We start from the raw sequence: 27,231 nt of genomic DNA, 5'->3' as shown, positions 1-27,231 counted from the left end.
TGCTTTGGGAAACAATTTGTCAGTTCCTTGTAAAGTTAAACTTATGCTTAACATGTGACCCCAGCAATTCTACTTATAGATGTTTCCCATGAGAGATCTGAGAACATATACCCAACATAAAGATGTGCAAATGAATGTTCATAGCAGCTCTATTTAGAATAGCCCAAAACTGGAAGTGACCAGTGTCCTTAACTGGTGAATGGATAAACAAATTGTGGAATGTTATTCATAAATAAAAAAGAGCAAACTACTGATGGATCTCAGAAACACAATTAGCAAAAGAAGCTAGACACCAGAGAGTACATACTCTTTGATTCCTGCTTGTATAAAATTTCAGAACAGGCAGAACTAATCTATAGTGAAAAAATTCAGATTGGTGGTACCTGGGTCAGAAGGCGGATGAGATTGACTGGGAAGAGACATGAGTGAACTTTTAGGGTGGTGGAAATGTTCTATATCTTGTTTGGGGTGGTGGTAACATGGTATATGCGTATGTCAAAGCTTATTGAACTGGTTCATTCATTTTATTGTATGTCATCTTTATCTGATGACATCTCAGTAAAGTTGATAAAAATGAATAAATTTTAAATTAAAATAACTGAGTAGAATATAGTGTTTTATACAATGTATGGCAGAAATTGGTATGTCTTAGGGTTGTCCTTGGCTTCTTGTTTTAATAATCTCAATCTTCTGGTAAAAAGTGAAAAATGAGATAGCAGTATTCTTTGGTACTTTTCATAGAACCTCTTAATGTATTATTTTATTTAATAATAAAGGCCAGTTTTCAAAATCAGCACATAAAGATGGTGATCAATTAAACTGAGGTTTCTCCTTAATGTGCTTTGTGACCCTCCACAGTTCCTGAAGTTTGTTAGACTTTAGTTTCTGTATTTACAAAATGAGACTTTTGTCTTTGTTAACTTTTAGGTTCTTTCAGCTCTAAACTTTTGTAGTGTCTCTTTGTGGGATGAGTTTGTTGAATTAATGATCTTTCTGTTTTGTTTTGGTTTTATTAAACCCAGTAGAGCTAGAACATTATCAACTTGATGAATATTTTAAATTTTATTTTTATATATACCTAACTTTGTTCTAAGATTTTAATTGATTTACAAGCTGCGTATAATAAAACAAGATGAAATAAATTGAATGCGTACAAGAAAAAAGCCCAACTAAGAGTAGGAAAGTGGCATGGAGCTAGGAGTGAGGTTGCTATTCAAATTACATGCATGAAGTAATTCATGGATTTTCTTAGTTGTATGACTTTAGACAAGTTACCAAACATCTCTAATAGTCACACATACTTGTAGGGTAACTTGAAGAATGAGTAATATGTATGTGTAGTATCTAGAAGGTCATAGGCACTCATCAGTACTTTTTTTCGCAAATAAGGAAATAGGAAGACCTGGGTTCAAATTCTGACTTGAGCAGCAACAATTGCCAACTTTATCACTTGCCAGTTGATTGATTTGGGACAAGATCATAGTATATCATAGTGTTCATAAGTTTGGACTCTGGAGCCAGACTCTCTGGGTTCAAATACTTGCTCTGCCTCTTTCTCATTGTGTATCTTTAATCTCTCACCTCGGGGCTGGCCCCGTGGCCTAATGGTTAAGTTCGCACGCTCCGCTGCAGGCAGCCCAGTGTTTCGTCGGTTCGAATCCTGGGCGCGGACATGGCACTGCTCATCAAACCACGCTGAGACAGCGTCCCACATGCCACAACTAAAAGGACCCACAATGAAGAATATACAACCATGTACCGGGGGGCGGGGGGCCTTTGGAGAGAAAAAGGAAAAAAATAAAATCTTAAAAAAAACCCAAAAAACTCTCACCTTAGTTTCCACAATATAAAATAAAATCAATATTTATAAAGTAATTATAATGCTTACTTCATAGGGTTGTAGTGAGGATTAAATATGTATAAATGAAAAACACAACGGTGTCTGAAACAGCACTCCCTAATGTTAGCTGTTATTGTTATTACCTATGCTAAGTCTCAATTTCTTCGCTATAAACTGAAAGTAATAGTTCAGAGTCGTTATAAGGAATAAATGAGACAATATTCGTAAAGTACTTAGCATAGTGTCTGGCACATAAGATATCACATGCCACTGATTACTGTTTTTGTTATACATTGTCTAAGGATGCATCTTGAATTTGGTTTTTAGCTTTCAAGTAGCAAATGGTGAAGAGAGAAACACACCATTTAAAGAAAACATTTGCAGTTTTTAAGGTAAAATAAGCCACTTGTTAGGAAAATACAACTAACATGCTCTCTAGAGCACAGTTAGTTTTGTGGATTCTCATGGAGAAAATATCTTACAGTGTCTCTGATGACATCTTCAATGTGAGCATAGTCAAAGTAATTTATAACAGTGGCTCTTGGGGCCAGCCCGGTGGCGCAGTAGTTAAGTTCTCACGTTTCACTTCAGTGGCCTGGGTTTTGTCGGTTCGGATCCCAGTTGCGGACCTACACACTGCTTCTTAAGCCATGCATGCTGTGGCAGGCATCCCACATATAAAGTAGAGGAAGATGGGCACGGATGTTAGCTCAGGGCCAGTCCTCCTCAGAAAAAAGAGGAGGATTGGTGGCAGATGTTAGCTCAGGGCTAATCTTCCTTCAAAAAAACCCAAAGTGGGTCTTTGAGGTCCACTTTTACTGATATGGATATGTGGCTCTGTGATAATCTGACTTCATTCAAAGATAGGCTGTGAGGAATTAGACGGGTGGATTGACCTTTAGGAATTTCTCTACAAATGTTTTTCTTTGCTGTTCTTTTGAAATGGCAGTGAATGAGGTTGGCAGTGGTAGGTGATGCTAATACTTTGGATATTCCAGTGATACCTGTCCTTGAGTTCAGGGCTCTTAGTTTTAAAAAATCTGTGCTCCACATTTTTAATTTTTAAACTTGTATTTGCAGTTTTAAAAACAATTATTTTTCTTGTAATTCAGAAATACCAAATTTGAAATTTTATTTTAATACTCCTTCAGTGACAGAAGTCAGTATAACAGTTAATTTTTCCTCAGTATTAAAATTTATTTATAGCATACTGTCAAAAGTTGAGATATTTGTAATAGCCCACCCTTATTTAGTATTTTAAATGCTGTATTCTTGTCCCCACCATGCAAAAAAAAAGAAAAAAAATCTGACTTTCAGAAAAGATATCATAGGACTAGAAGTATGTTTATAGAAAAGCAAGAAATCTTACTTATCAAGGGTATCTGGAGAATGCTGTTGGAATTGAGGTGAAAACAGTGCTTTGGGTTTAAGAGCTAGAAACTCAGTTCTCCTGCCAGCAGTGTCTCATTAACTCTTGGTTTCCTCGTCTGCAAAGAAGAGATGCTGTGATAATTCACACAGTATTTGTTAGATCCAAACTGAAAAATTGATGTGAGAGTATTTGGGTAATCCACTATAAAAATGTAAGATGTGAAATTAGCAAAAATACTTCACATGAAACTTAGACTTTTTCAAAAGTCAAAAAGTTTCCATAATTTGATCATAGGAAAAGTCCAGTGAAATGAAAGTTGGACATTAGAGTGCCCTAGTATTGTTTGTATTAGAAAGGGTGAGTTCTGCTCAGAAGTGAAGCTCTGTCAAAGAAATCTAAATATGTGATCTTTCTGTTAACAGCTAAATTAGCTTTATAATATACTTTAGGAGTATAGTTTACGTTTGAAACTTATTGTAAATGTTTAAGCCAAGATGACCATAGATATTATAGCCATATTCTAAACTTTATTCATAGAAATATTATATAGTATATATTATATGCACACACATGCATTTTCTTTCTGAATTCCAGAAAACAAAAGGAAAATTAGAAGAAGAAAATACAACATTTTATAGAAATGCACTGCTGCAGGTTTTAGGGTTTATTGTGTCAAATCTTCATTTATTATGAATATGCTTTTCATTTGAAGGAAAGTTTTCAAGTTTCTCAGACTATAATTCAGCTTTTGGTTATTATGTGGTCTACGTTATCATTTATGGCAGAGGTTAAATTTTAATGCTATTTTCCCTTGCTTCCTGAGAGATTTTAATGTGCCTCCACTAGATATTTGTTGAGATCTTTTGGTTAAATATGAACAAGTTTTAATGCTAGCCTAAGAAAACTGTAAATAGAACTAAATACTTAACAACAACAACAAAAGCCGCGTAATATATATTTCTGAATCAGATGTAGGACAATATGTCAGACTTCTGAAGTTTCTGTTATGTCTGCGGCACTGAACTGCAGGGAGTACAAAAATGAATGTCAGATGAGAGCTTGCCAGCCAGAGTCTTAGTATTTCACAGACACAGACATTAGTAATTCTAAAATAAGCTAGACATTTGTTAGTGCTATAGGCAATATGATCCAAATTGTATGGGAAAACCATTATAGAGGGGAGGAGAAATTGTTTCTAACCGGGGACTTTGGGGCGGTTTCTTGGGGAGAGAGAGGGGATTTTTACTGGGCTGTGAAGAGTGGGTTGGGCTTCAGGAGTCACTGCTGAAGCAGAAGGGCGTTTTAGGCAAGAGGAACTCGAGCAAGGGCTCTAAATGAAGGAAGGTATGTTTGGAGAAGGGTAAGCAGAACAATTGGCTAGAATATGAGCATTGGGACTGGAGGAGTGGAAAATGGGGCTCGAAGTGGTTTGGGCCTAGACTGTGGAGGGCCGAGTGGCAAGCTGAGAAATCTGGATTTTAGCATATTTTATTTTTGTATTACATTTCAATAATACAGCAATTGTTAATCTGCTTATATTGCTATGAAATATTTGACAAAAATCAGAGAAGACACTCCATATGGTCTTACTTAGAAAATTCTTTCAGTAACTTAGAATAGAACTGATTGAAACCTCCGCTGCTCTGAGGCAAACATTTACTTAGCACTTGCTATTGGCTGAACACTGCATTTGGCACTTGGAAGGAGAAGGTATAGCCTTTGAACATGAGTTGATAGAGTTGTAGAGAGAGAGAGCCCTCGTGAAACTGGAGAACATTCATAAAGCAGCAATATATCATTTGCTTTGTCACTTTGGAATCTTTTTTACTTCAGTTTCCCTCCCAGGGCCAGTGCTAGCATAAATGTATTTGGTGCATTCATTCCACATAGCCAAAGAGTTAGCTGTTGGAGAGCTGTTTTCTTGCTGTTTGGAGACATTATAAACCTAAGGTGAGAGTAATTTGGATGCTCGCTGCCACCATTCAGACTGGCAGTATGTTTAGAATAGCTCCAGGTGTAGACAGGAGCCATCACATAACCCATTTCAAGGCCATGCACAATCTTTTCAGTTCATGAGATCTAGTTCTCAAAGGCAGGTTAGTGTTCATAACAATAACACGACAAGATCCAGCTAGTTAAAAAGAGGAAATGGGAAATGCTTTTCATAATTCCCTCAATAGGGTAGGTGATTTGGTGAATTAATTTGCTTGCTTAGAAGATTAGTGTTCCCTTATAATCGCTGTAGAGCTGGTAGCTTTTTGTTGTTGTTGTTGTTCTCTCTTTCTGATCTTTATTAAGACAGCAAAATTGTATCCATGCTCTCCGAATTGTACAATTGTACGTAGTAACTTCTCACAAGTTTATGAGATAGTTGTAACCTTAAAATGTTTCACTATCTCCTGACATGGGGAAGTCGGAGTGAAGTTGAAGGAATTACTCATTCTCCCCTACACACCCTTGGCTCTCTCACCTCTGTAGCTTTGCTGAAGTTTTCCTCTTTGCCTGGAATGCCCTTCCTCTTTCTCCTTCCCTTTGGCTGTCTCCAAGCTGGTAACTTCAAAATGCAGTATGTTGCAGAATGATTTCCTCATATTCATAGTTCATTTGCAGTGTATATGGTTCTACTGATTCTTTCTCAATGTCTTTTTTAAAAATTGCAACTTAATTTTTAAGATATCATTACTTAGAATAACAACTCCCCTTCAGAATTAATCAGTTGTTTCAAGTGCTTGGAACTTTATGTATGAAAAGCATAATATATACATGTTGTCATTGTTATAATGGTAATGATTAACACATCAATTAATACCATCTGTTTCATCCTTATTTTTTGTTATGTGGTTCTTAGGTTCAGAATTTAACATTACGCAGCCAGAAGTTGGGTGTATTATCTAGCTCACAGAATGGTCCGCCAAAAAGCACTAGTCAAACTCAATCGTTGACAATTTGTCATAACAAAACAACAGTGACCAGTTCTAAAATCAGCCAACGAGATCCTTCTCCAGAAAGTAATAAGAAAGGAGAAAGTCCAGGTCTGGAATCACGAAGCACAGCTGTCACCCGGACATCAAGTATTCACCAGTTAATAGCACCAGGTGGGATAAAACTTTTGTTGCAAATAGTTGCATTATTCATTTTCTTGGCAGGCAGAGTAAAATAAAAGATGTCCATTGCTTGAACAAGAATGGTACTTTAAAAACGTTTTTAAATGTGAATTTCATAAGTTAAAAAAGAACATCTTAATATTGTAGCTTGGAAAAAAAGCCCAACAGTTAAAAACAAATTATAATAATAAAATAGATTTTTTTGGTCAATTGACATTTGATTAACATCTTCATTGTGTGCTGATCTCCCATTATATAGATAAAACCTTTTAGTTTTAAAACATGTATTTGCCTGTAGTTTCTTTAATATGCTTTAGTGGAACAAAATTAAAAGCGTTTAAAAAATCAAATATATTTTTTGTTTAAAGTTGTCATTAGTGTCAAGAATTTATCACTTTCCCAAAATAAGGATTATGCATAGTTATTTTCCTTACCATGTTGCTTTTTTTCCATCTCTGAGAGGAAGGGTGTCAGGGAATCAACTAAGTGGTTTTCATTCTCATCAACCCTTGAATCCATGAGTGCTCCCTGCTATCTACAGATAACCTTGCTTCAGGGTTCTCATGCTGAAAATATTGGAGCCAGAGTGAGTTTCCTTACTATCTCTTCTGTTCATCTCAGAATTTCTCAGTGTTGAGCTTTCTTCACTACTACTGAGAAAAGGAAGTATCTGCTTTCTTCTTTAAAGTTAGCACTGTTAGCTTGTCATTGATTGCATCTTTTTTGATTGCGTCTTTTTTACCGGCTCCTGACCTTCTCTTGTAGTTGTTGCAGCATCTTTTGTCTCTCATGCTGGATCCTTCCCTTTGCTTCTTAAGAATACTTAGGTCTCCCTTACTCCTAATGTGTCTGCATATGTTTTTTTACCAATATACCTATTGTTTATTGAAAGTATGTGTGTGTGTGTCATGCACTAGGCTACACATCTCACATGTTTCATTAAAAAAAATTCTCCTTTAGTTCACCCTCATCAGGGAATCATATTCTTTCTGTCCTTTTGTAACTGCATTACTTTTTAAAGATTCATTTTACACTACTGAAGTTTGCTTTTTCTCTACCCTAATCTGTTTCTCTTTTCATGTTTCCCCTCTGCTAATATTGCCAACATTCTCTCTGTCTCCCAATCTCTAAATCTCGGAATTATTTGATTCTCCTAGTTAGATATCTCTTATCACTCTGAACTTATGTAGCATTTTTATGCTCCTTTATGGTACTTTTTCTTTTATAGTTATATGTATACTTACTGATCTTGGCTTTTGTACTAGACAGTAAGCTTTGAGGCAAGGATAGTAATATTGAGCACTTAGGTGTCAAGTACTTTACATTTATTAACTCCTTTTATCCTTTTTCTGGTTCACCCTTTCATCCTTTTATCTTGACAGCACAAAGTTGTGCTTTCTTTGTACTTATCTGTAATAGGTGGACAGTAAATATTTGTTGGATTAATAGTTGGGTTTTTTTCCATTTGAATTTTGGAAGTTATAGCGCAATTTTTTCCATTTGTATTAGGTATTACTGCTTAGAATTCTTAAATCTGAATCTTAGATAAGTGTGGGCTTTGTTATAATGTTTAATAAATCCATTCATAGTATAGTTAGATGTGAATTCTTTTTTATAAACATCTGTAAATTCTTTTATAAACGTCTATAAACTCTTTTTCATAAACATCTATCTGCCAGGTCCCACTGTCTGTATGGCTTGATGACAGGATTTTTGTACTGTATTGTCTAGAGTATTCTCAGCCTCAAACCAGCTTCTGGCCAGAGTAGATAGGAGTGAGTATGGAGCAGCAGTGACCCACTGTGCATGGAATGACTGCTCAGGGGACAATTTCTAGTGATTTCTGTAGTTTTGATAGATTATACTGGAGGGTAGGTTAATGTCCTTCGAAAGAGAATGCTACCTTCAGAGAAAGCTAGGAACTCTTTCAGTGTTAGTTCAAGCAAGATCTACTTTCAGATTTTCAGTCACCCTGGACTCCCAGTACCTAGTTCTGGTTGACACTTACTCTTCCCCCTTTCATTGATAGTGTTGTAATAGCCTTATAGTTGCCATCCTCTGATGGCCAGTATTTTATGTAGGTATAGAGGAGACCAGTAAGCCAGAACCATTGAAGAGCCGCAGGACACTTGCAATTCTTATGTGTATTAACCGAAGTCCAGTTTTCCACGGTTACTGATTAGAAACAAAACCAAATGGAACACGCTAAGCTGTGTAAACCCTTGCAGCTGCCAAACTTACAAATTCATTCAAGCCTTACACTGCAGTTATTCAAAGCAATTTGTATCTTCTGACAAGGCAGCAGCTATATTTTTCCCCCCTTTTAGTTTTTCTGCTCTTCTTGGTGGGCAGTTAGTTTGAAGCTAAGATGTTTTTTGTAGATTCTTGAATTGGTAATTTGTCCTTTTCCTCAATTAGAAAAATGCTTGTTCCTACAGGTCACTTTCAAATATAAAAAAATCTACTTATGTTCTAATGTAGTATAATCTAATAATTATTATTTTAATAATATATTTTAATAACATTAATTATATCATTAATATATTTAATAATAAATATTAAATATAAAACAATAAAATTTAAATAAATTATCAAATAAAATATTTAGCAAAATATTAATTATATAGTTAATTATTTTAATAATCTAATAATTATTATGTCCTTATATATATTTCTAGGGGGCTTAAATCATTTGGTTTTCTTCATCATTTCTTGAAGGTAGAGTTCCCACTTGACAGTTAATAATTCTATTTTTAATATATGAAATAAAGGCAAACTTTAACCAAATGTCTGGAAATTATCATGAACTATATTACAGCTCAGGTTTTTTTATGGCGGTTTTTAGAGCTTTTATGAAATTAGTCGAGTTGGAAAAAATATGTACCATTTTTTGCAAACATTAATTCAATGTGTAGTGAAAAGCCTGTGTCAGTCCATTCAGGCTCCCATAAAAAAGTACCATAGACTGGGTGGCTTAAACAACAGAAGTTTACTTTCTCACAGTTCCTCAGTCTAGAAAGCCCGAGATTAGGTCTGGCAGTGTTTGGTTTTTGGTGAGGGCTCTCTTCCTGGCTTTCATCTGAGTGCCGAGAGAGAGAGAGAGAGAGACAGAGAGAGAGAGACAGAGAGAGAGAGACAGAGACAGAGACAGAGAGAGAGACAGAGAGAGACACAGAGACAGAGAGAGACAGAGAGACAGAGAGGATAGTGAGCTCTCTGGTGTGTCTTTTTATAAGGGTACTACTCCTTTTGGGTCAGGGCCCCACCCCTCTGACCTCATTTAACTTTAATTACTTCCTTCGAGGCCCCATTACCAAATACAGTCACATTAGGGGTGGGGCTTCAACATATAAATTTTGGGGGACACAAACATTCAGTCCATAATAGGAACCCAGACTCAGCTGGGATTATGGGTTCTTTTAGATCCAGCACTGCTGCTTAATAGCTGGGTGATTTCAGACAAGTCACTTAACTACTCAGAGTTTCTTCACTTGTGATATATTGTATTGGTGTAGTACCCTGTCTACCTGGTGGGGTTATTGTAACTATTGAATGAAATAATTAATAATTTACAAGAATATATTTAATTATTTACAATAATTAAAGAATTCTACTACATATGTGAGAGAGGATGCCGATCATTAATTCTCCAAATATAAGGCCACCTTCACAATAATAAAGTGTTTATTAAAATCAGAGAAACAAATATATGTGATATTATTCTCCAGGGCACTAGTACTTTTCTTGTACAGAAGTATTGATTCAGATACCCTCACAGTATTTCTGTAATATATGTGCTTATCAGTTGGACTTTTGGACTAATATAAAATACATAGACTTACTTTGATTTCTGATCAAAGAAAAATTTAATCTAGGTGACAGGGTGGACTATTAATCTATTGAATTATTGGCTCTAGAATATAAAAAGTGACTGCTTACTTGCTAGAGCACAGAAAGAATTTTTATTCTTGTGAATATAATATCCATTGTACTTCAAGAATATGGTAAATTTTAATTATAACTTAAAAAACTGAATTAAAGTGGGCCTTTGCTATTATGCCTGCGAAAACTCTTTTTCTTTATCGGTAAAAAAGGGAAGAATAATACCTATCTACTCCACAGGCATTTTGTGAGTACAAATGAGAGAGATGTGAAAACACCTTGAGCTCTTTGAAAGGCACTCTACAGAAATCCAAGATTTTATTGAGTACTCTCTAATATAAAGTCTTTATCAACACATTTATAAAGTGCTGGCATAAAATTTTCAGTCTTAGTTTAAAGTGCTGTTCTAGTTATATGAAAATTATTTTGTTAGATGAAATTTTAGACCTAATTTCCTCCTCCTTTTTTTAAAACAGTTAGTGGATATTTGTTGAATCTTCTAAATGCCTCTTTCTTGAGATGTTAATCAGATGTTAATTTCCTTAAAGGCTCTCCAAAATTTTAAATAATAAGCAACCAAATGCAAAAATGTTTTTAAAAAGTTGTTAGAAGTTTTTATAAGGCTTTTGTCACAAGTGTGGTTGAATATAAAAATAGATGCAAGGTGTTACAATCTTTTATCATAACATGAGATTAAGAAAAACTTTGCCCTATCTTTAAATCTATTTTAAATGTGTATAATTTTTTCATGGTATTAATATTAAGCAGTCTTTTCAGTTTATCTTCTTGTGAGCCCAGTTTCCATACTCATTTAGATAGAGGGGATTTCACCAGCATCTCCCTCTGCAAACCTGTGCACCAATGTACACAAGAGGCATCGTGAATGGGAAACTCCTTACTACTTGATTTTGCTAATTCTTATATTTATTATCCCTGTCATGAGTGGCTTCTCTGTGGAGAAAACTGAATCCTATCAATTATAGATTACTGTAGGGGTTTTTTTTTGTGGAGAGGAAAGAAAGAAAACAAGGTCCTTTGTTTAGACACCATGGACTTCTGATTGCAAGTAACACTAGTGCTCTCCACGATTTGGAATGGACCCTGAAATTTCATTTCTCAGTTACGGTGATTATTTAACCAAGCTATAGAATTCACACATGTGTTTTGCTTAAGTGAATTAACTTTTTATGCAAACATTTTCTCTTCCTGAGTCAAATAATACCAACTCTTCATCTCGGCTCAAATTTGGAAGTTTATTTGGGAAGCTTTATAAGTAATTACATTGACTGTTAGTTGGAAGAATGTTTAGACATAGATTAGAAAGGATGAGACCTTTATTTTATGAGTTTTAATACTGTATTTTTATTATTTTGAAGTTATCTTTATATATATTATAGTTGTTCAATGATACTTCCCCTCTTCTCCCCAAAGAAGGAATTCAAGTGGATAAGCTTTGTTAAAAGTTAATGCAGATATTTTGGTGACCTATAAAGTTTAACAAGAAAGGTGTAGATTCAGATTGATGAATCAGTTGTTTTAGGCACTTTTCTTTTGGAACTTAGTACAGCCTATTTTATGAAATCTTCATAGTTTTCTAAGGAAAAGGTTTGTCATTACATTTTCAAGGCACTCTTGTCTGGAAGACTGGTAGTAGATTTCTAATGATTATGACCTTCTGATATGAAAACTTTCCTCCGCTAGATTTAAAAATTTCTATGCTATTTTTGAAATAAATACTAATTGTCATTTTTTTCTCTCACAGCTTCATATCCTCCAATTCAGCCTCATCCTCTAATAAAACATCAGCAGATTCCTCTTCATTCACCACCTCCCAAGGTTTCCCACCATCAGCTGATATTGCAACAGCAGCAACAGCAAATTCAGCCAATCACACTTCAAAATCCAACTCAAGACCCACCCCCGTCCCAGCACTGTATACCACTCCAAAACCATGGCCTTCCTCCAGCTCCCACTAATGCCCAGTCACAGCATTGCTCACCGATTCAGAGTCATCCCCCTCCTTTAACAATGTCTCCCAACCAGTCACAGTCAGCACAGCAGTCTGTAGTGGTGTCTCCTCCACCGCCTCATTCACCAAGTCAGTCTCCTACTATAATTATTCATCCACAAGCACTTATTCAGCCACACCCTCTTGTGTCATCAGCTCTCCAGTCAGGGCCAAACTTGCAGCAGTCCACTGCTAATCAGGTGCAACCTACAGCACAGCTGAATCTTCCGTCCCATCTTCCGCTTCCAGCTTCCCCTGTTGTACACATTGGCCCAGTTCAGCAGTCCACTTTGGTGTCCCCAGGCCAGCAGATTGTGTCTCCAGCATCACACCAGCAATATTCAACCCTGCAGTCCTCTCCAATCCCAATTGCAACCCCTCCGCAGATGTCGACATCTCCTCCAGCTCAGATTCCACCACTGCCCTTGCAGTCTATGCAGTCTTTACAAGTGCAGCCTGAAATTCTATCCCAGGGCCAGGTTTTGGTGCAGAATGCTTTGGTGTCAGAAGAGGAGCTTCCAGCTGCAGAAGCTTTGGTCCAGTTGCCATTTCAGACTCTTCCTCCTCCACAGACTGTTGCGGTAAACCTACAAGTGCAACCACCAGCACCTGTTGATCCACCAGTGGTAAGCCCTTGGAAGCTCTTTGACTTTCTTGCTGAACTGAAAGTAAAAACTATTTTCTCCCACATTATGTTATATCGTTAGATCTAAATGCCTGTGAATTTAAAAAGCTTGAAATTTCCATCTGTCAGTGTCTGAGAAACTTGCTCTATGGGCAAAAAAAAAAAATGCCGTTTGTTGTAGTATGGTTGCATGCTTGATAATTTGTGATGGTTATTAAAGTCCCTCGTTAATTTTATTACTATTTAAACAAATCCATCTGCTATCTTTACAGAGTTGATTTTTTTTCCCCAAGGGAATGCATTTGAACCAGTGTCATCTGCACAAAGTTTTTTCTCTTAAGGTGATTATCCTTCATAGATCCCTTCTGTTGGCTTGTATGTTCTTAAACGTATGATTTATCTAGCTAACCTTTTTGGTTGTATGCATTCTGAAGTCCTGGGCCTTTAGGGGCTTTTGTTTCAAGGTGGAAGTATGCTTGTATGATGTAGTTTTTTGGTAATATATTTTGTAATTAAAATTTTCTTAAAAAACATTTATTCTAGGAAAGAATCCAACTTAGCAAAAAAAGTTAACTGTAGACCATCTTTTAGAATTATTAAACTTCTGAGTTTTAGATTTCTACTAAGGGGAAATATATCCTTAGCATATTTCTCATTAAAAAGCTTGAAAAATCTCAGTGGATGAATTGAGTACTGAGGATAAAAAAATTCATTGGGAGGAGTAAAAATTTTGAGTAATTGAGATTGGTGGTGAAATTTATCAGAATAAACCTCTAAAAATGGTGCATGTTGCCTACAAAGGAAAATTACCTTGAAAAATGTTTTTCTTTAAACATTCTTTAAAGGACTTTTTAAATTTATAAAATAATTTACAATAAAAATGGAAATAAAGTCTCTAAATGTTTAGGCAGAATGATCAAATTCAGTTTTTAACTGAGGAAAACAATCTTCTCAAAGATCAAACCTCACTGAAGAGATTTTATCATTTAAAGGCTAACAACCATGAGTTCAGAAAGGAAAGGAGTTTCAGAGTCTTTCCATAATAGGAAACATTTTGGTTCTCAGTGTGCAAATCTATAGATTCTTTTATTCTTGTCATTTTGACTGATCTTAATAGGCACAAAGAGATTGAATTTCGTTTCCTATTCACTTTTATTAAAAACAACTTGACAGAAACAACAATGGGCGTTAGAAATAAGTTTTTCATTCAATTATCATGTCTTTCCATTTTCTTTTAAAGGATTGCTGGAAGAGTTTGCAGTGGATATCGTAGCATAAAAACACAGGCTTCAGAGTGTTCAGTACCTTCAAAGAGATCAAATTTAATTTAAATTTAATATTCTCACTTTTTAGTTCAGTAGACTTGGTTTTTAACAAGTAAAAAATAAAATTTCTCTCTATGCCGTATATTTTTCTAATTGTCTTTGTTAGGGGAAATCTTGGAGGGACATATTTGGGATAGAAATATCAAAAGCATAGTGACACTTTCATTAAATTAAAGCTAAAAATATTTAAGATTTTATTTTGTTAGTTCCTGACTTCTCTTAAAAAAATTTTTAAAAAAAATTCGTGTCATCTCATTTTTGGATTTTTTTCTATGAAAGTGATAACTTTCATTTCAATCACTCATATGGTCATGCTTGCTGTAGATGTTTCTATGTTATTTTTCTTTTACCTTTGAGTACCATAGCCTATTTACTAAATTGCTATACTCTTCTTTTATTACCTATGATCAAATCTGTTTTTTTAATCGTTTCCTCATGAATTACACATTTCTTTACATATTCCTCCTTACCTCAAATATTTAAAGGTAGAGAGATTACTTCTTAAGGGATGTGAAATTTTGAAAGATTAGTATAAATTATCAAAGTAAAATCGGTATTTTTTTAAAAGATATATTTTTAAAATATATTATAAAATCATGCTTTTTAAAAGATACACTTAAAAAAGATATATTTCTAAAACTAAGATTTTTCATTGCTGTTTGGTTATGCTAAGTAAGATGTGAGGGTAGATAATTTAGAACTAATAAATGTTCCACAGTTTATTTAGGAAAGGGAGACGGATGTGACTGATGTATTTTTGAGGTAAGTTTGGCAGTCATTGCCTGTTTTAGAATAGTTGTAGTTATGAACTAAACAGAATTGTGATGTGCCGTTCCCTGATCTTGTGAGCAAAACCTCCACTTCTTTGCTTTATTCAATGTTTTAGTTGTTGCACTTAGATTTTTTTATGCTGATGGTGCCAGATGTCTGTGACAGATGTTTTTGCCTCCTTCTTTTACTCATTAACTTATTTTGCCTTTACATGGGAGATCTGGAAGAAAGTATGTAGTTAGGTTTGACTATAAATAATGAAAAGTATTTTACGGTATTCTTTGATGGATTATTTCAGAATATGCTATTTGTGTTGTGCCTCTTTTTATCCTTTAAAACTGTTTCATTATTTTTTAAAAATCAGAATCATGTGCATGAACTAACTTTGATTCCTTAAAAGCTACTGTCGTAGGTATTTGAAAAACTTGTAACAGCATTAATATTAAAAAGAGAGTTCAGCATTTTAATAAAAGATAATGATCTTTGGGAGAAAAGTAATACCTAACAAAGGAATGCTACATAGATACAATTGAACTGGTTGCTGAAACTCTACTTGTCTAATTACCTCTGAATCAGTATCCCCACCACTCTGCCAAGTTAAGGTAATCACTACGACAGCAGATGCCCCTCACTAGAAGGTTTTTTTTTTTTTTCCTTTAACCCTCAGGACATTTTTTTGGATGACTTTCCCTGTATTGGACATTATCATCATTTAAAAAAAAATTATCATGAACAGATACTAGCAGCTATCATTGTTGCACTGTACAGTAAGGAACGACTGCCTCCACTTCTGAGGATCCAGACACGAGGCAAGGAATCTCTGCTGGTGAAACAGGCTTCCAGATGCAGGGCTGTGAGCAAATAACTTTTAAAAATGTTGCCTACTTAGTAGCTGATTCAGATCACAATTCTGGATATTATATTTGATACAAAATTATCTGTACCGTTAAGATTTTTAAAGTTTTAAACAGGCAAAAGAAAAGATATTTTATTCTTAGTAGAGGCTTTTAGAAAGTTAGTGGGTTTTTTTCCCACACTGTTGGGGTTGTTAGAGATATCTTTGTAGATGAAACTTCATAGTCCTTTATATAATACCTGGTTTTGCTGGGTTCAGAGTTCTTGATCATTTTTATATTTACTTTCACATACTTCAAATCATCAAACTTTTTCAATAGTTTGATTAAAAATGTATACAGTATTAGATATCACTTAAAATTTTTTGTTAACGTTGCTGAAAAGTTTTTTGTTTTAACATTTATTAGAAATATTAATCAATTTGGGTAAGTAATCTTAAAAACTCACAACCTTTATAAATTTAAGTAGCAAGCTTTGTACATAAAAGAAGGGAGGTGAACTGCTTTGTGGCTTTGTTTTTAGTAATCTATCATCTTCCAACAATAGTGGTTAAATAAATAGTGATGACAAATTAAAATACCTGTGTCAATCTTTAGAAGTGGACTTTGAAAATTCAGCTTGAAGTTTAATAAAAAATTAATAATGTTAGTTATTTTTAGTTATATAGTTCCTTGTCAGAGTGCTTTTGAGTCCATGTTTTCTTCTTTAGTCTTTGCTTTGGATACCAAGGTAGTTAAGTCAAAGACTTAAAAACTTTCCTCTATAAGTATGGAACAGTATTAAACAACTAAAAATAATGTGTCAGATGGCATAGGATGGTGTGTGTGTGTGTGTGTGTATGTATCAGTTATTTCAAGGACAGGTATTTTCTGTTTACCTGATATTAGCTTATAAAAATGCATTAGATTCTTGAGCAGATCAGAAGTTAAAAGATGTAATTGCATACGTTTTTTGTAGTTACTTGGGCATTACTTTTCATAATTTAATCTTTAGTTCACATAAATATAATAAGGAAGACCCTGGGATGTAGTCCTTTAGGCAGTACATTTCCTGATATGTTATGTGTCATTTTGGAGATGTACTTGTTGTGCTTGTGAAAAGTATTAGTATCTATTTTGATTTTTGACAGAAGTTAACAGAAACAATAGAAAATTCCCAAAATAGTTATTCAGGTTTATAAAATCAAAACACGTTCTTTAGTTCTCAAAACTAAAAATATGTTCTGACTTGACAGATACCTTTTTGAAAACTTTAGTGATTTGTAGCCTAGATAGTAATCTACAACTTGCTTTTAGTGAAATATCGTCACGTATTATCAAAAACTTCATTTGAGTGATTTGAAAGTTTTCCTTTCAACTTGTATAGTCATTTTGCCCTGTTTTTAAGTTTAAAACACTTAGAATTTATTTTTTTTAAATTAAGTTAGGAACACCTTGTTAAATGTATTTTCAGAAACGTTTTAAGGCAGTGTGGTTTGTCATTGCAGGTTTATCAAGTAGAAGATGTGTGTGAGGAAGAAATGCCGGAAGAGTCAGATGAATGTGTCCGGATGGACAGAACTCCCCCACCACCCACATTGTCTCCAGCTGCTATAACTGTGGGGAGAGGAGAAGATTTGACTTCTGAACATCCTTTGTTAGGTTAGCAAGTACCTAAATTTGTGGGAATTTTCTGTTAGATAAATTTTAGTAATGGGAAAAGTTTATTTTTTTCCCGCTAGAGATGGTATTAAACTAATTTGTTATGTGATTAATTGCAGCACAACATAGATGAGAATTCAAGGGTGTTTTTTGACACGGAACAATTAGAACAATTGATAAGGAAACAGCCAAATGAAAAACATATTTTAGCTTTCTAACTTTTAGTGGTTTGTACAGATGTATTTCAAATGCCCATTCAAATTCATGTGTCAAGCTATTTCTAGCTTAAAAATTAGAATAAGTCAAAATCTCTATCTAAAGATTTCAGTTACAAACATTAATGTACAATTGAAATTTCACAAGTTTGTAACCTATCAATACCTCAATAAAAAAAAAAAAAGATTTCAGTTATACTTTCCAAAAATCACAGTGCATTCTAAGTCATATTTGAGATTCCTCGTAATTGCTTGTGATCCAGACTGAGTAAAGGCTTTTAAAGGTGTTCTTTTCCAGACAGTACTTAAATTAAGCCTCACTAATTCTTACTAGAGACATGGATTAAAAAATTGAGTTTAAACATTCAAATTCGTACTCACTACTTCAGTGCTATTTATGACTTCAGATAAATCTTCTGTATGTTCCTCCTTACAACATCCAAGTGACTGTGAATCCTAGCTGTTCTACTAAAACGTTAGTATGACCTGTAGCCCAGTGTCTAGGTCCTGAAAAAGGTAGATTCCGAGTTAGAGTTTTTTTAAATTTATGAATATTTTATTTAGATCGGGGTTGGAAAATTATAGCTCATGCTTCAGATCTTTCCTGTTTCCTGTTTTTGTATGGCTCATGAGCTAAGGATGGTTTTAAAATTTTTAAGTGATTGAAAAAAAATTCAAAAGAAGAGTAGTGTTTCATGTCATGTAAAAATTGTGTGAAATTCAAATTTCCTTGTCCATAAATAAAGTTCTGTTCGACACAGCCACATTCGTTTGTTCAGATATTTTCTGTGGCTACTTTTGCACTGCTTTGGCAAAGATGAGTAGTTGTGGAGACCATATAGTCCCCTATAGAAAGTTTACTGACCCCTGATCCAGATGATACTGATCTTGGTTCAGGCCTCGTTGTGAGTCTTCTGTTCTATTCAGTATCTCATTGTCCTCATAATCATTTTCAGCACAGAAGAACCACTATAACAGGCATGGAAACAAATTGTAATGGGAAACTGATTTGTTTGCTGCCAAGGCAGCCCTTGCTTCGCTTTTCTTTTCTTTTCTTCTGCATGCCACATCTCTAACCCTTCCCTTCTCTCTGGCTTTCCTTCTCTCACTACCAGTGTGCTTCTCTGGAAAGTATAGAAGGGGGAAAATCAATTTTCTTGCAACTTTTTTCCCCTCCTGAAAAATAGGAAACCTTTAGTCAATAAACTTATATAAAATATTTGACAAGTTTAATGTTGTTGCCTTTGTTTATTCCAAATAATACCTTAAAAGATGGATTTAAGGAAATCTAAAAAATTTAATCATCTTTGTTGTTTCTGTCCACTGAAAATGGAACCTTCCATATACTGCAGATTTCCTGGAGTTTTGATTTAGAAAGGCAAAAATAGAAGTTTAATTGGATAGTAACCTCACACTGTGACTGTGATTTACTTACCTAATAAGCATTACTAATGGTACTCAAAGAAAATGTAAATAATTCTGAACTATTGGGACACAAGAATATCTTCACATTTTTTCCTCAGGAGTATAGTCTGAGATCCTGTCAAGAACGTCTCTGGCTAAATTGTCTAAGTAGAATGTAGACTTTCGAATCTTCTTTAATTTACTATGAAGTAAATACTTAATACTCTTGTGTAATATGTGAGAAGGAGGAGCAAGCACAGGTTGATATTTAGAATAACTGTCATCAAATTGTGAAATAAACTAACCTACAAAAATAGAGGGACTTATTTCCATCCAGGATTCAGTTTTCATATACCTATAAAAATTCTGTAAAGCAAGAAGCACCCATTAAAAAAGAGATAGAAGCAGCCCGTAGATCATGCTCAGCAAATGAGACTAAAGAGGCAGAGTGACCTGTGGCAGAGTCCTATCAGTTAATTGGGTTCTCTTCCACAGTTGTCTTAAATCCAGAGAGTGTAATAACTGTGTTTTTGTTCTACTGTAATACATTACTGTTTCTTGTGTTTTCTATTTTAGCAGCTAATTATAATCTGGCAAGTAATAGGTATTAGCTTCTTCTAAAAGTAACTTAAAGCTCTATTTTTAACACAACTTAGGACTGTGTAAAATTGGCACATTTGTACATATGATCTAAAAATTAATTAGAACATATACCAAGCAGTATTTTCTGAATAAACCAAATTATACTGAATTCAGCTTTATATTTCTAAAGTAACAGAGTATCTATGAATCTGTAAGGGACATTAGAATTTTATTTATTTTTTTTAAAGATTGGCACCTTGGCTAACAACTGTTGCTAGTCTTTTTTTTTTCCCTGCTTTATCTCCCCAAACCCCTCCTGTACACAGTTGTATATCTTAGTTGCAGGTCCTTCTAGTTGTGGGATGTGGGACGCCGCCTCAACGTTGCCTGACGAGTGGTGCCATGTCCGCGGCCAGGATCCAAACCCTGGGCCGCCACAGCGGAGTGCACGAACTTAACCACTCGGCCACGGAGCCGGCCCTTATCTTATTTTCTAGTTCCCCATAGATTTATATTTTCCTTCCAAGAGAAAAAATACCTTTCAGTCCCTCTTCAGAATTTTATATGTTTTATCTCTTTTCCCCTAGGGGTTTATGGGAGGATTGGGTATAGATAAGATATTTGTTGAGTTCCTTAGTTTGGTAATACATGTGTACAATTGTGTATTTGTTCTCAGAAATCAGCAAACCAGCATTTTCTACTGACTTTCCTTTTTAGTTTTTCATAAGGGATTGTGTGACTTTAAACAGGTTTTCCAGTACAGTTTATCTTGCTGGATTATTTGGTAGAGCTAGATTAATTTGTGGTTATAATAGTGCTGTGATAAGCTACATATTAATCACATCGGAGTTGCGAAGTGTGAACTGTTAGCTTTTCCATTTCTGAGACTACACAGATGATCACTGCACTGTTTTGTTAGCTGGAATTTTTACACTTTAGGGATTCCTATTCTTTCTTCTCTACCGAATTGGGCTATATTTTGAGTGTCTTTGATAATGGTGTCAGTCCTTCCATACTGCTGGTGGAGAGGAGTTACCATAGCAATTAAGAGCGTTGTCTCCAGAACCCGGCTGCCTGGGTTAGTATCCCAGCTCCACTACTTATTAACTGTGCCCTTAGACAGGTTACTTTATCTTTCTGTGTCTTGGTTTCCATGTCTATAAAAACAGTACCTACTCATAGGCTAGTTTTGAGGATTAAATGTGTTATGGGGCATAGTAGTTAACTTTGCACGCTCTGCTTCAGCGGCCCAGGGTTCACAGGTTTGGATCCCAGGTGTGGACCTACACGTTGCTCATCAAGCCATGCTGTGGCAGCATCCTGCATACAAAATAGAGGAAGGTGGGTACAGATGTTAGCTCAGGGACAACCTTCCTCAGCAAAAAGAGAAAAAAAAGAGTTACAACATGTAAGGCATTTACACAGCAGCTGGCATATAAGTGTTCAGTAAGTAGTAGTAGTATCTTTATACACATGCTCTTTTTTTGTTATTTTTCTCAAATATCTGTAGTCAGTGATATTCCTAGCTATCAACTGGTTCCATCTTTCCACTTTAGTACATGCAGTAAAGGTTTTTCGGTGCTATCAAATGGGTGAGTAAAGCCTCCATCACAGGCTGTTTGGTCTACTTATTGTGGTCTTCAGAGTTTGAAGGGAAGGGATCACAGAGATCCAGCCCAACATTTTTCCTTTGCCTGGTACTACAGTTGTTCCCCCAAATTGACATATACAGTGCCACTGGAGAGTTGTAAAGAAAACACCAAAGAACATGTGTGCATGGAGTTGGATTAGCCTTACTGCTTGAAGTAAAGGTGATGCCCTGTGTAATTCATCAGAATCTTTGCTTAGTCTGTGGATTTCAGGATCCTTGTTATTTAAGCATACTTTCAAAGTACTTGTTTCTCCCATACTGTTTAGAATAGATAAAAGGAACATAAGGAATTTAACATCTGTGTAGCTTAAAATTTTTTTAAAAAGCAGTTATTTTAGTAATTATTCTTAAATTGACGTTCTAAAACATTTTCATGTTTTATGGGACAGTTCTTTTTAACCAAGGTTGGAATGATAACCTTGAGCAAGCTATTCCCTTCTTCTGTAAAGTAGGGGTAGAGTGGTTTCTATCTCATAAGGTTATTGTGCAGATTAAATCAGACAATAAATATAAAGTTCTTAGAATGGTTTTTTAAAATGCCAGATATTAACTGTTATTGTTATTAATGTTTATTCTTGAATTTTATTTCATATTTGCCTGGGCAGAATGCTAAAGATCAAAAAAATGACTTTTTTCTTTTCAGAGCAAGTGGAATTACCTGCTGTGGCATCAGTCAGTGCTTCAGTCATTAAATCTCCATCAGACCCTTCACATGTTTCTGTTCCTCCGCCTCCACTCTTACTTCCAGCTGCTACCACAAGGAGCAATAGTACGTCTATGCCCAGTAGCATTCCCAGTATAGAAAACAAACCTCCACAGGCTATCGTTAAACCACAGATTTTGACCCATGTTATTGAAGGCTTTGTGATTCAGGAGGGATTGGAGCCATTTCCTGTAAGTAGCAAGTAAATTTGTATTTTTTAAATTATTCACGTAGCATTATTATTATTATCATCATTATTTTGGTAGGGAAGATTGTCCCTGAGCTAACATCCATTGCCAATCTTCCTCTTTTTGCTGAGGAAGATTGTCCCTGAGCTAACACCTGTGCCGGTCTTCCTCTGCTTTGTACGGGGGATGCCACCTCAGCGTGGCTTGATGAGTGGTGCATAGGTCTGTGCCTGGGATCCAAACCCTGGGCTGCTAAAGCAGAGTGTATGAATTTAACCACTGTGCCAGTGGGCCAGCCCCTAATTTTTTGTTGTTGTTGATATTAATGTTAATGTTTGAGGATTTTTCCACTTCTTTTTGTGATTATAATGGTTTAAGTTGTGAACTAGAGTTAGGAGGCTTGAGTTCTAGTCCTGATTCTGCTTTTGTGAAGAAATCACCTAAACACTTTGAACATTAGTTCCCTTGTCTTTAAAGTACATACAATAATGATCTATCCTGAGGAAGTAACCCTACAAATAAAAACCTTTGTACAGGAAAAATCTTACAAGTTGTGGCAGAAAAAAAATAAATTAAGGATGCTGGCTAATCAAAATTTATTACTGATTTCTTAAGACTTTTTTTTTAACTGCTTGCCTAAACTGGGACACTAGGTTCTGTTTGACGGAGACTTTGAAGTATCTGTACTGCTGATTCCCTGGCATAGAAAGTTATTGTCCAGGTTGTCTAACCTTTTCTTAGGGAATAAAGCATTTAATGAATGGATCTGATCAGTTGAACAAGTAGATTATCACAGATAGCATTCATTTCAAAAGGTTTTTTAACCAAGTTATTTCTGAAAGTCTTTTCAAAGATTACTTCATTTTATTCTCTCTCTTTTAAGGTGAGTCGTTCATCTTTGCTAATAGAACAGCCTGTGAAAAAAAGGCCTCTCCTGGATACTCAGGTGATAAATTCTGTGTGTGTTCAGCCAGAGCTACAGAATAATACAAAACATGCAGATAATTCGTCTGACACGGAGATGGAAGACATGATTGCTGAAGGTTCGTAGATGTTACTTGATACCATTTGAGTTAACTTTGACTTTTACTACTTGAAACATAACATGGATTTTTATTCTGCACAGATTTTTCACTTGAAGTATTCACTTTTATTCTCACGTAATACTTTATTTCACTAAAATGGGAAAGCTAACCAGACTCTTAATGGCCAAATAATTAAAATAGCAAGACTGTTGTTAATTTGTATTATGTCAGTTTGACTTTTGAAGAGTGTGGGTGGGAAAAGTTCCATTATATACGAAAGTAATACAGAATTTTAGCATCAAAAAACCAATTCTCTGGCTTTGTTTTTCTAAGCAGACTTTAAGTAAATGACTGTTTTACTGAGTTTGCTTTAAAGTTTAGAGCCTATGAGTTATTTGGTTTTAGACTTCCATATTCTGATGTGTGCTATCAGGTGGATATTACAATTGTATTAAGGATGTACTTTTTCATCAAGAGGTGATTAAATTTGTTCAAAGAGAAAAATAATGGTAAATCTCCTTAATGTCAAGGAATCCTTTTTTATACACTTTGTTCTAATAGTGAATGTTCCATAAAAGTCAAAGTGATATACAAAATGACTGCGGGAAAACAAACACCAATGCAAAAATGAAATATTTTATCATTTATTGATTCTCATCATGGCCCTGCAATTGATACGGTTCAGTTTAATGGAATAGCATTTAGTATAGTCAGGGCTCTATAGTAGTGAATTAATTAACATTTGTCTCTGAGTAATTATCCTCAATATATTAGTATATTTCATCTAAAATTGATTTCATTTTGCAAATACTTATTAAGCATGTCCTGTGTGCCTGTACTTTGCTAAATTAAGCAAAATAGCATGATAGTAAGCAAAATAGATATTGTCTTAGCCCACAGTTTTCTTAATTCTTAAAAGGAAGGCATCTCTGTCTTTGTTGGTAATTTATAAACTGTTGCAATGTATTCATCACTGTTTTACTTTTTATTTGAACAGCAAAGAGTATGATAGTATAAAATTAGGTTTTTACTGTTAACTTACATTAAGTTCAATTTGATGTTTTTTATTTAAAAGAATGTTAACTATGAAAAATTTCAAACATACATATAATTAGATAGGATTATATAATGAATCCCCACTCACCCAGACTCAACAATTTCAAACGTTATTTTGCCACACTAGCTTGTCCATCCGTTTTGTTTTCCTCCTTCCATTCCCTCGCTTCTCTCTTTCTCTTTCTCTTTCTCTTTCTCTGTTGCTTTTTCTCTTTCCCTTCTTTTCTTACTTCTGTTTAAAAAAAAATCATAGTCCTCATTTTGTTTCACTGAGACATAGTTCATTGTGCATCTCTAAAAAATGTACATTGCCTTATATAACTATAATACTATATCGCACAAAACAATAATAATTCTTTGATGTCTTCTAGTACCTGATTCATATTGAGATTTCCCCAATTATATAATTGTATAAATGTCCTTTTATAGTTATTTTGTTCAAATCAGGATTCAAATAATATCTACATTTTGCCTTTTGTTGTTACGAATTTAATTTCATTCCTGAATATTTGCTTTTAGTTATGCATACTATTTTATCTGAGAAAATGTTTCATTTAAGATGAAGAGTAGTAAAGATGAATGTGCAGGGATTTTTGTTTCTTGCGTATATCTACAAGAAGTATATAAGTGAAAGTTCTCTGCTGGACAGTGTATATAATGTGCCCTCTTTTGTGCACACATTAAAGAAAAATGGAAAACTGCTTAGAAAGCTTCATGGCATATCCCTTGGTACTCATGTTTTATAAAACAATAGACATACAGCACATGCTAGGCTGTACTAGGACCTCATCAGAGCTTCTGATCTGGTAGGAGCTAGCAAGTCTCCATAATAGAAAGATAACAAAGGAGAAACATATGGTAACTTTTAAATGAATTATATAAACAGTAAGAACTTGGGACTTTAAAACTGGTTGACATTATTGCCAGTTTGGTGAATTTTCTCTAGAAATGGGATTTGACATGGAACTTGGATGATAAAGAATAGATTTAAGATAACAGGAAGAAACTTTCAGGTTAGAACACCATGAGTAAATGCATGAAGGGTGTGCCAAGTGCTATCTAACTTCAGCAGGGGGCAGTGAAGTAGGCAGTGGGTTAGAGAAGTAGTGGGAAGTAAGACTGGCAGAGTCAGATTCTAGAGTACCTTGGATGTTCAATTAAGGAGTTAGGAGTTATCTTGTCAAGAGGATAGTTACTGAAGATTTTTAGGCAGATGACATGAACATGAGTTTTTGAAAACTGCTGGTCATCTGTAGGATGAATGTAAAGGTTTGGCACATAATTGATACTTGTAGTCATGGTGGGAAGAGGAAGGGAAGGATTGATGGAAGACAAGGCAAAGGGTAGTTTAACAGAAGAAAATACCAGAGTAAGCAAAAGGAAGATTTCAAGATGATTAATCCATGCAATGTGTAGTAAATAAGCCATAGAGAGCTAATGTACAGTATACTGAATGTAGACAATAATATTGTAACTACAATCATCAAACTTGCTAAGAGACTAAAAATGATCCCAACTGCTAAAAAGAAAGGATAATTACGCAGTGTAATAGTGGTGCTAAATACAGCTAAAACAGCAACCATAATATGTAAATGTATCAAATTAATATGTTGTACACTTTAAATTTACACAATGTTAAATATATTCAATACAAATAGATGACTGATCTATTTCATAGTGGAGATATATTTACATAAAAATGTGCCAAAATTTTAAATACTTCATAGTTTAATTTCCAAAGGTAATTTTATAGAATGTTTCTGTCTCTGTGTTTATGGTAAGTACTATAGGGTGAAGTGGTGAGGTCACTTATTTAGTGGCTTTGGTTTTAGTAGTATATATGGTTTTTAATTCAGTATAAAAAAACTTAATGTAAAGATTATTCTCTTTTTAAAAGATAAACTATGATTCTTTTTTGTTTTTGCTGGGAAAGCTTCACCCTGAGCTAACATCCGTTGCCAATCATCCTCCTTTTTTCTTTTCCTTTCCCAAGCCCCAGTACCTAGTTGTATATTCTAGTTGTAAGTCCTTCTAGTTCTTCTCTGTGAGCAATCACCACAGCATGGCTACTGGCAAATGAGTGGTGTGGTTCTACACCCGAGAACCAAACCTGGGCTGCCAAAGTGGAGTGTGCCAAACTTTAACCACTAGGCAATCAGGTCTGGCTCTAAACTATGTTTCTGTTTGGACTGGTTCTGTATCCAGAATCTCCAACTGATGGATTGTGATTTACCAAAATATCTTCTGTCTTCCCTGGTCAGTCATCACACCAATCATGGTTTCTGTCTCATTCCCTCTCTCTTTGCTGCCCATCCTCAAGTGATCTCAAGTCTTCAGGAAAATTTAAAAAATTCAGAACCTCTATTAGTTAGGATATATGTTTGGCCACTGCATTAGAGATCTAGAATAATATTGGATTAAGTAGGGTAGAAGTTTAATTTTCTCTGACATAGCCCAAAGGTAGCAGTCCGGAGCTCCATGGTGTTGGGCACCTAAGCTCCCAGTGTCTTATGGTTCTACCATAAGGTAGGAAGAATGTTGCTCTCATTTCCAAAATAGCTATTCTTCATGATCACATTCTAATCAATGAGATGGGGGAAAAGTCACCACCTGGAATTTGCAAGCATTTCCATTCACATGTTACTGGTCAGAAATTGGCCACACCTAGGGCAGAAACTATCGTTTTTATTCTCAGTGGCCATATTCCTAGCTAAAAACTAGAATTTTGTTACTGTGGGAGAACAGCGAAGAATAGATATTGGAGAATTACCAGCTGTCTCTGCCATAGAATCCCATCTTTACTAGCTAAAGCAGCACTTTTTTAATTCATTTGGCTCTGTAATTTTTTATTCACAAATGTGAAAAAGTAGCCTTGGTAACAAATTTGTGAAAATTCTGACCAAACATTCTAAAACAGAGATTTTTAAAATCTGATCATGTTCGTCTCTTCTTTATGGGAAGTAAAACTGCTATTCTATTTTTGTT

At 34.9% G+C, this 27,231-nt stretch overlaps 1 protein-coding gene across 29 annotated transcripts in view; it reads left to right on the top strand.

Annotated features, from left to right (window-relative positions):
- The window catches only part of PHC3 (polyhomeotic homolog 3), a 76,248-nt gene that overhangs the window by 28,945 nt on the left and 20,072 nt on the right, over nucleotides 1–27,231 (top strand). For 11 of the 29 annotated variants that reach the window (XR_011429015.1, XR_011429018.1, XR_011429017.1 and 8 more), the window contains 5 exons: nucleotides 6,061–6,307; nucleotides 11,961–12,832; nucleotides 17,269–17,422; nucleotides 21,918–22,168; nucleotides 23,049–23,208. Coding sequence is in view for 20 of the 29 variants with exons in the window: in XM_070243245.1 (XP_070099346.1) it covers nucleotides 6,061–6,307; nucleotides 11,961–12,832; nucleotides 17,269–17,422; nucleotides 21,918–22,168; nucleotides 23,049–23,208 (1,684 nt within the window). In the remaining 9 variants the exon portion in view is untranslated. Of the gene's footprint in view, nucleotides 1–6,060; nucleotides 6,308–11,960; nucleotides 12,833–13,124; nucleotides 13,173–15,594; nucleotides 15,781–17,268; nucleotides 17,423–21,917; nucleotides 22,169–23,048; nucleotides 23,209–27,231 lie in introns of all 29 variants that reach the window. The other 18 variants (XR_011429012.1, XR_011429011.1, XM_070243238.1 and 15 more) reach the window with 3 other exon arrangements.

The sequence above is a fragment of the Equus caballus genome, chromosome 19 (genome assembly GCF_041296265.1).
Source record: "Equus caballus isolate H_3958 breed thoroughbred chromosome 19, TB-T2T, whole genome shotgun sequence".
Lineage (NCBI taxonomy): Eukaryota > Metazoa > Chordata > Mammalia > Perissodactyla > Equidae > Equus > Equus caballus.
This window is presented reverse-complemented; position numbering and strand designations above follow the sequence as displayed.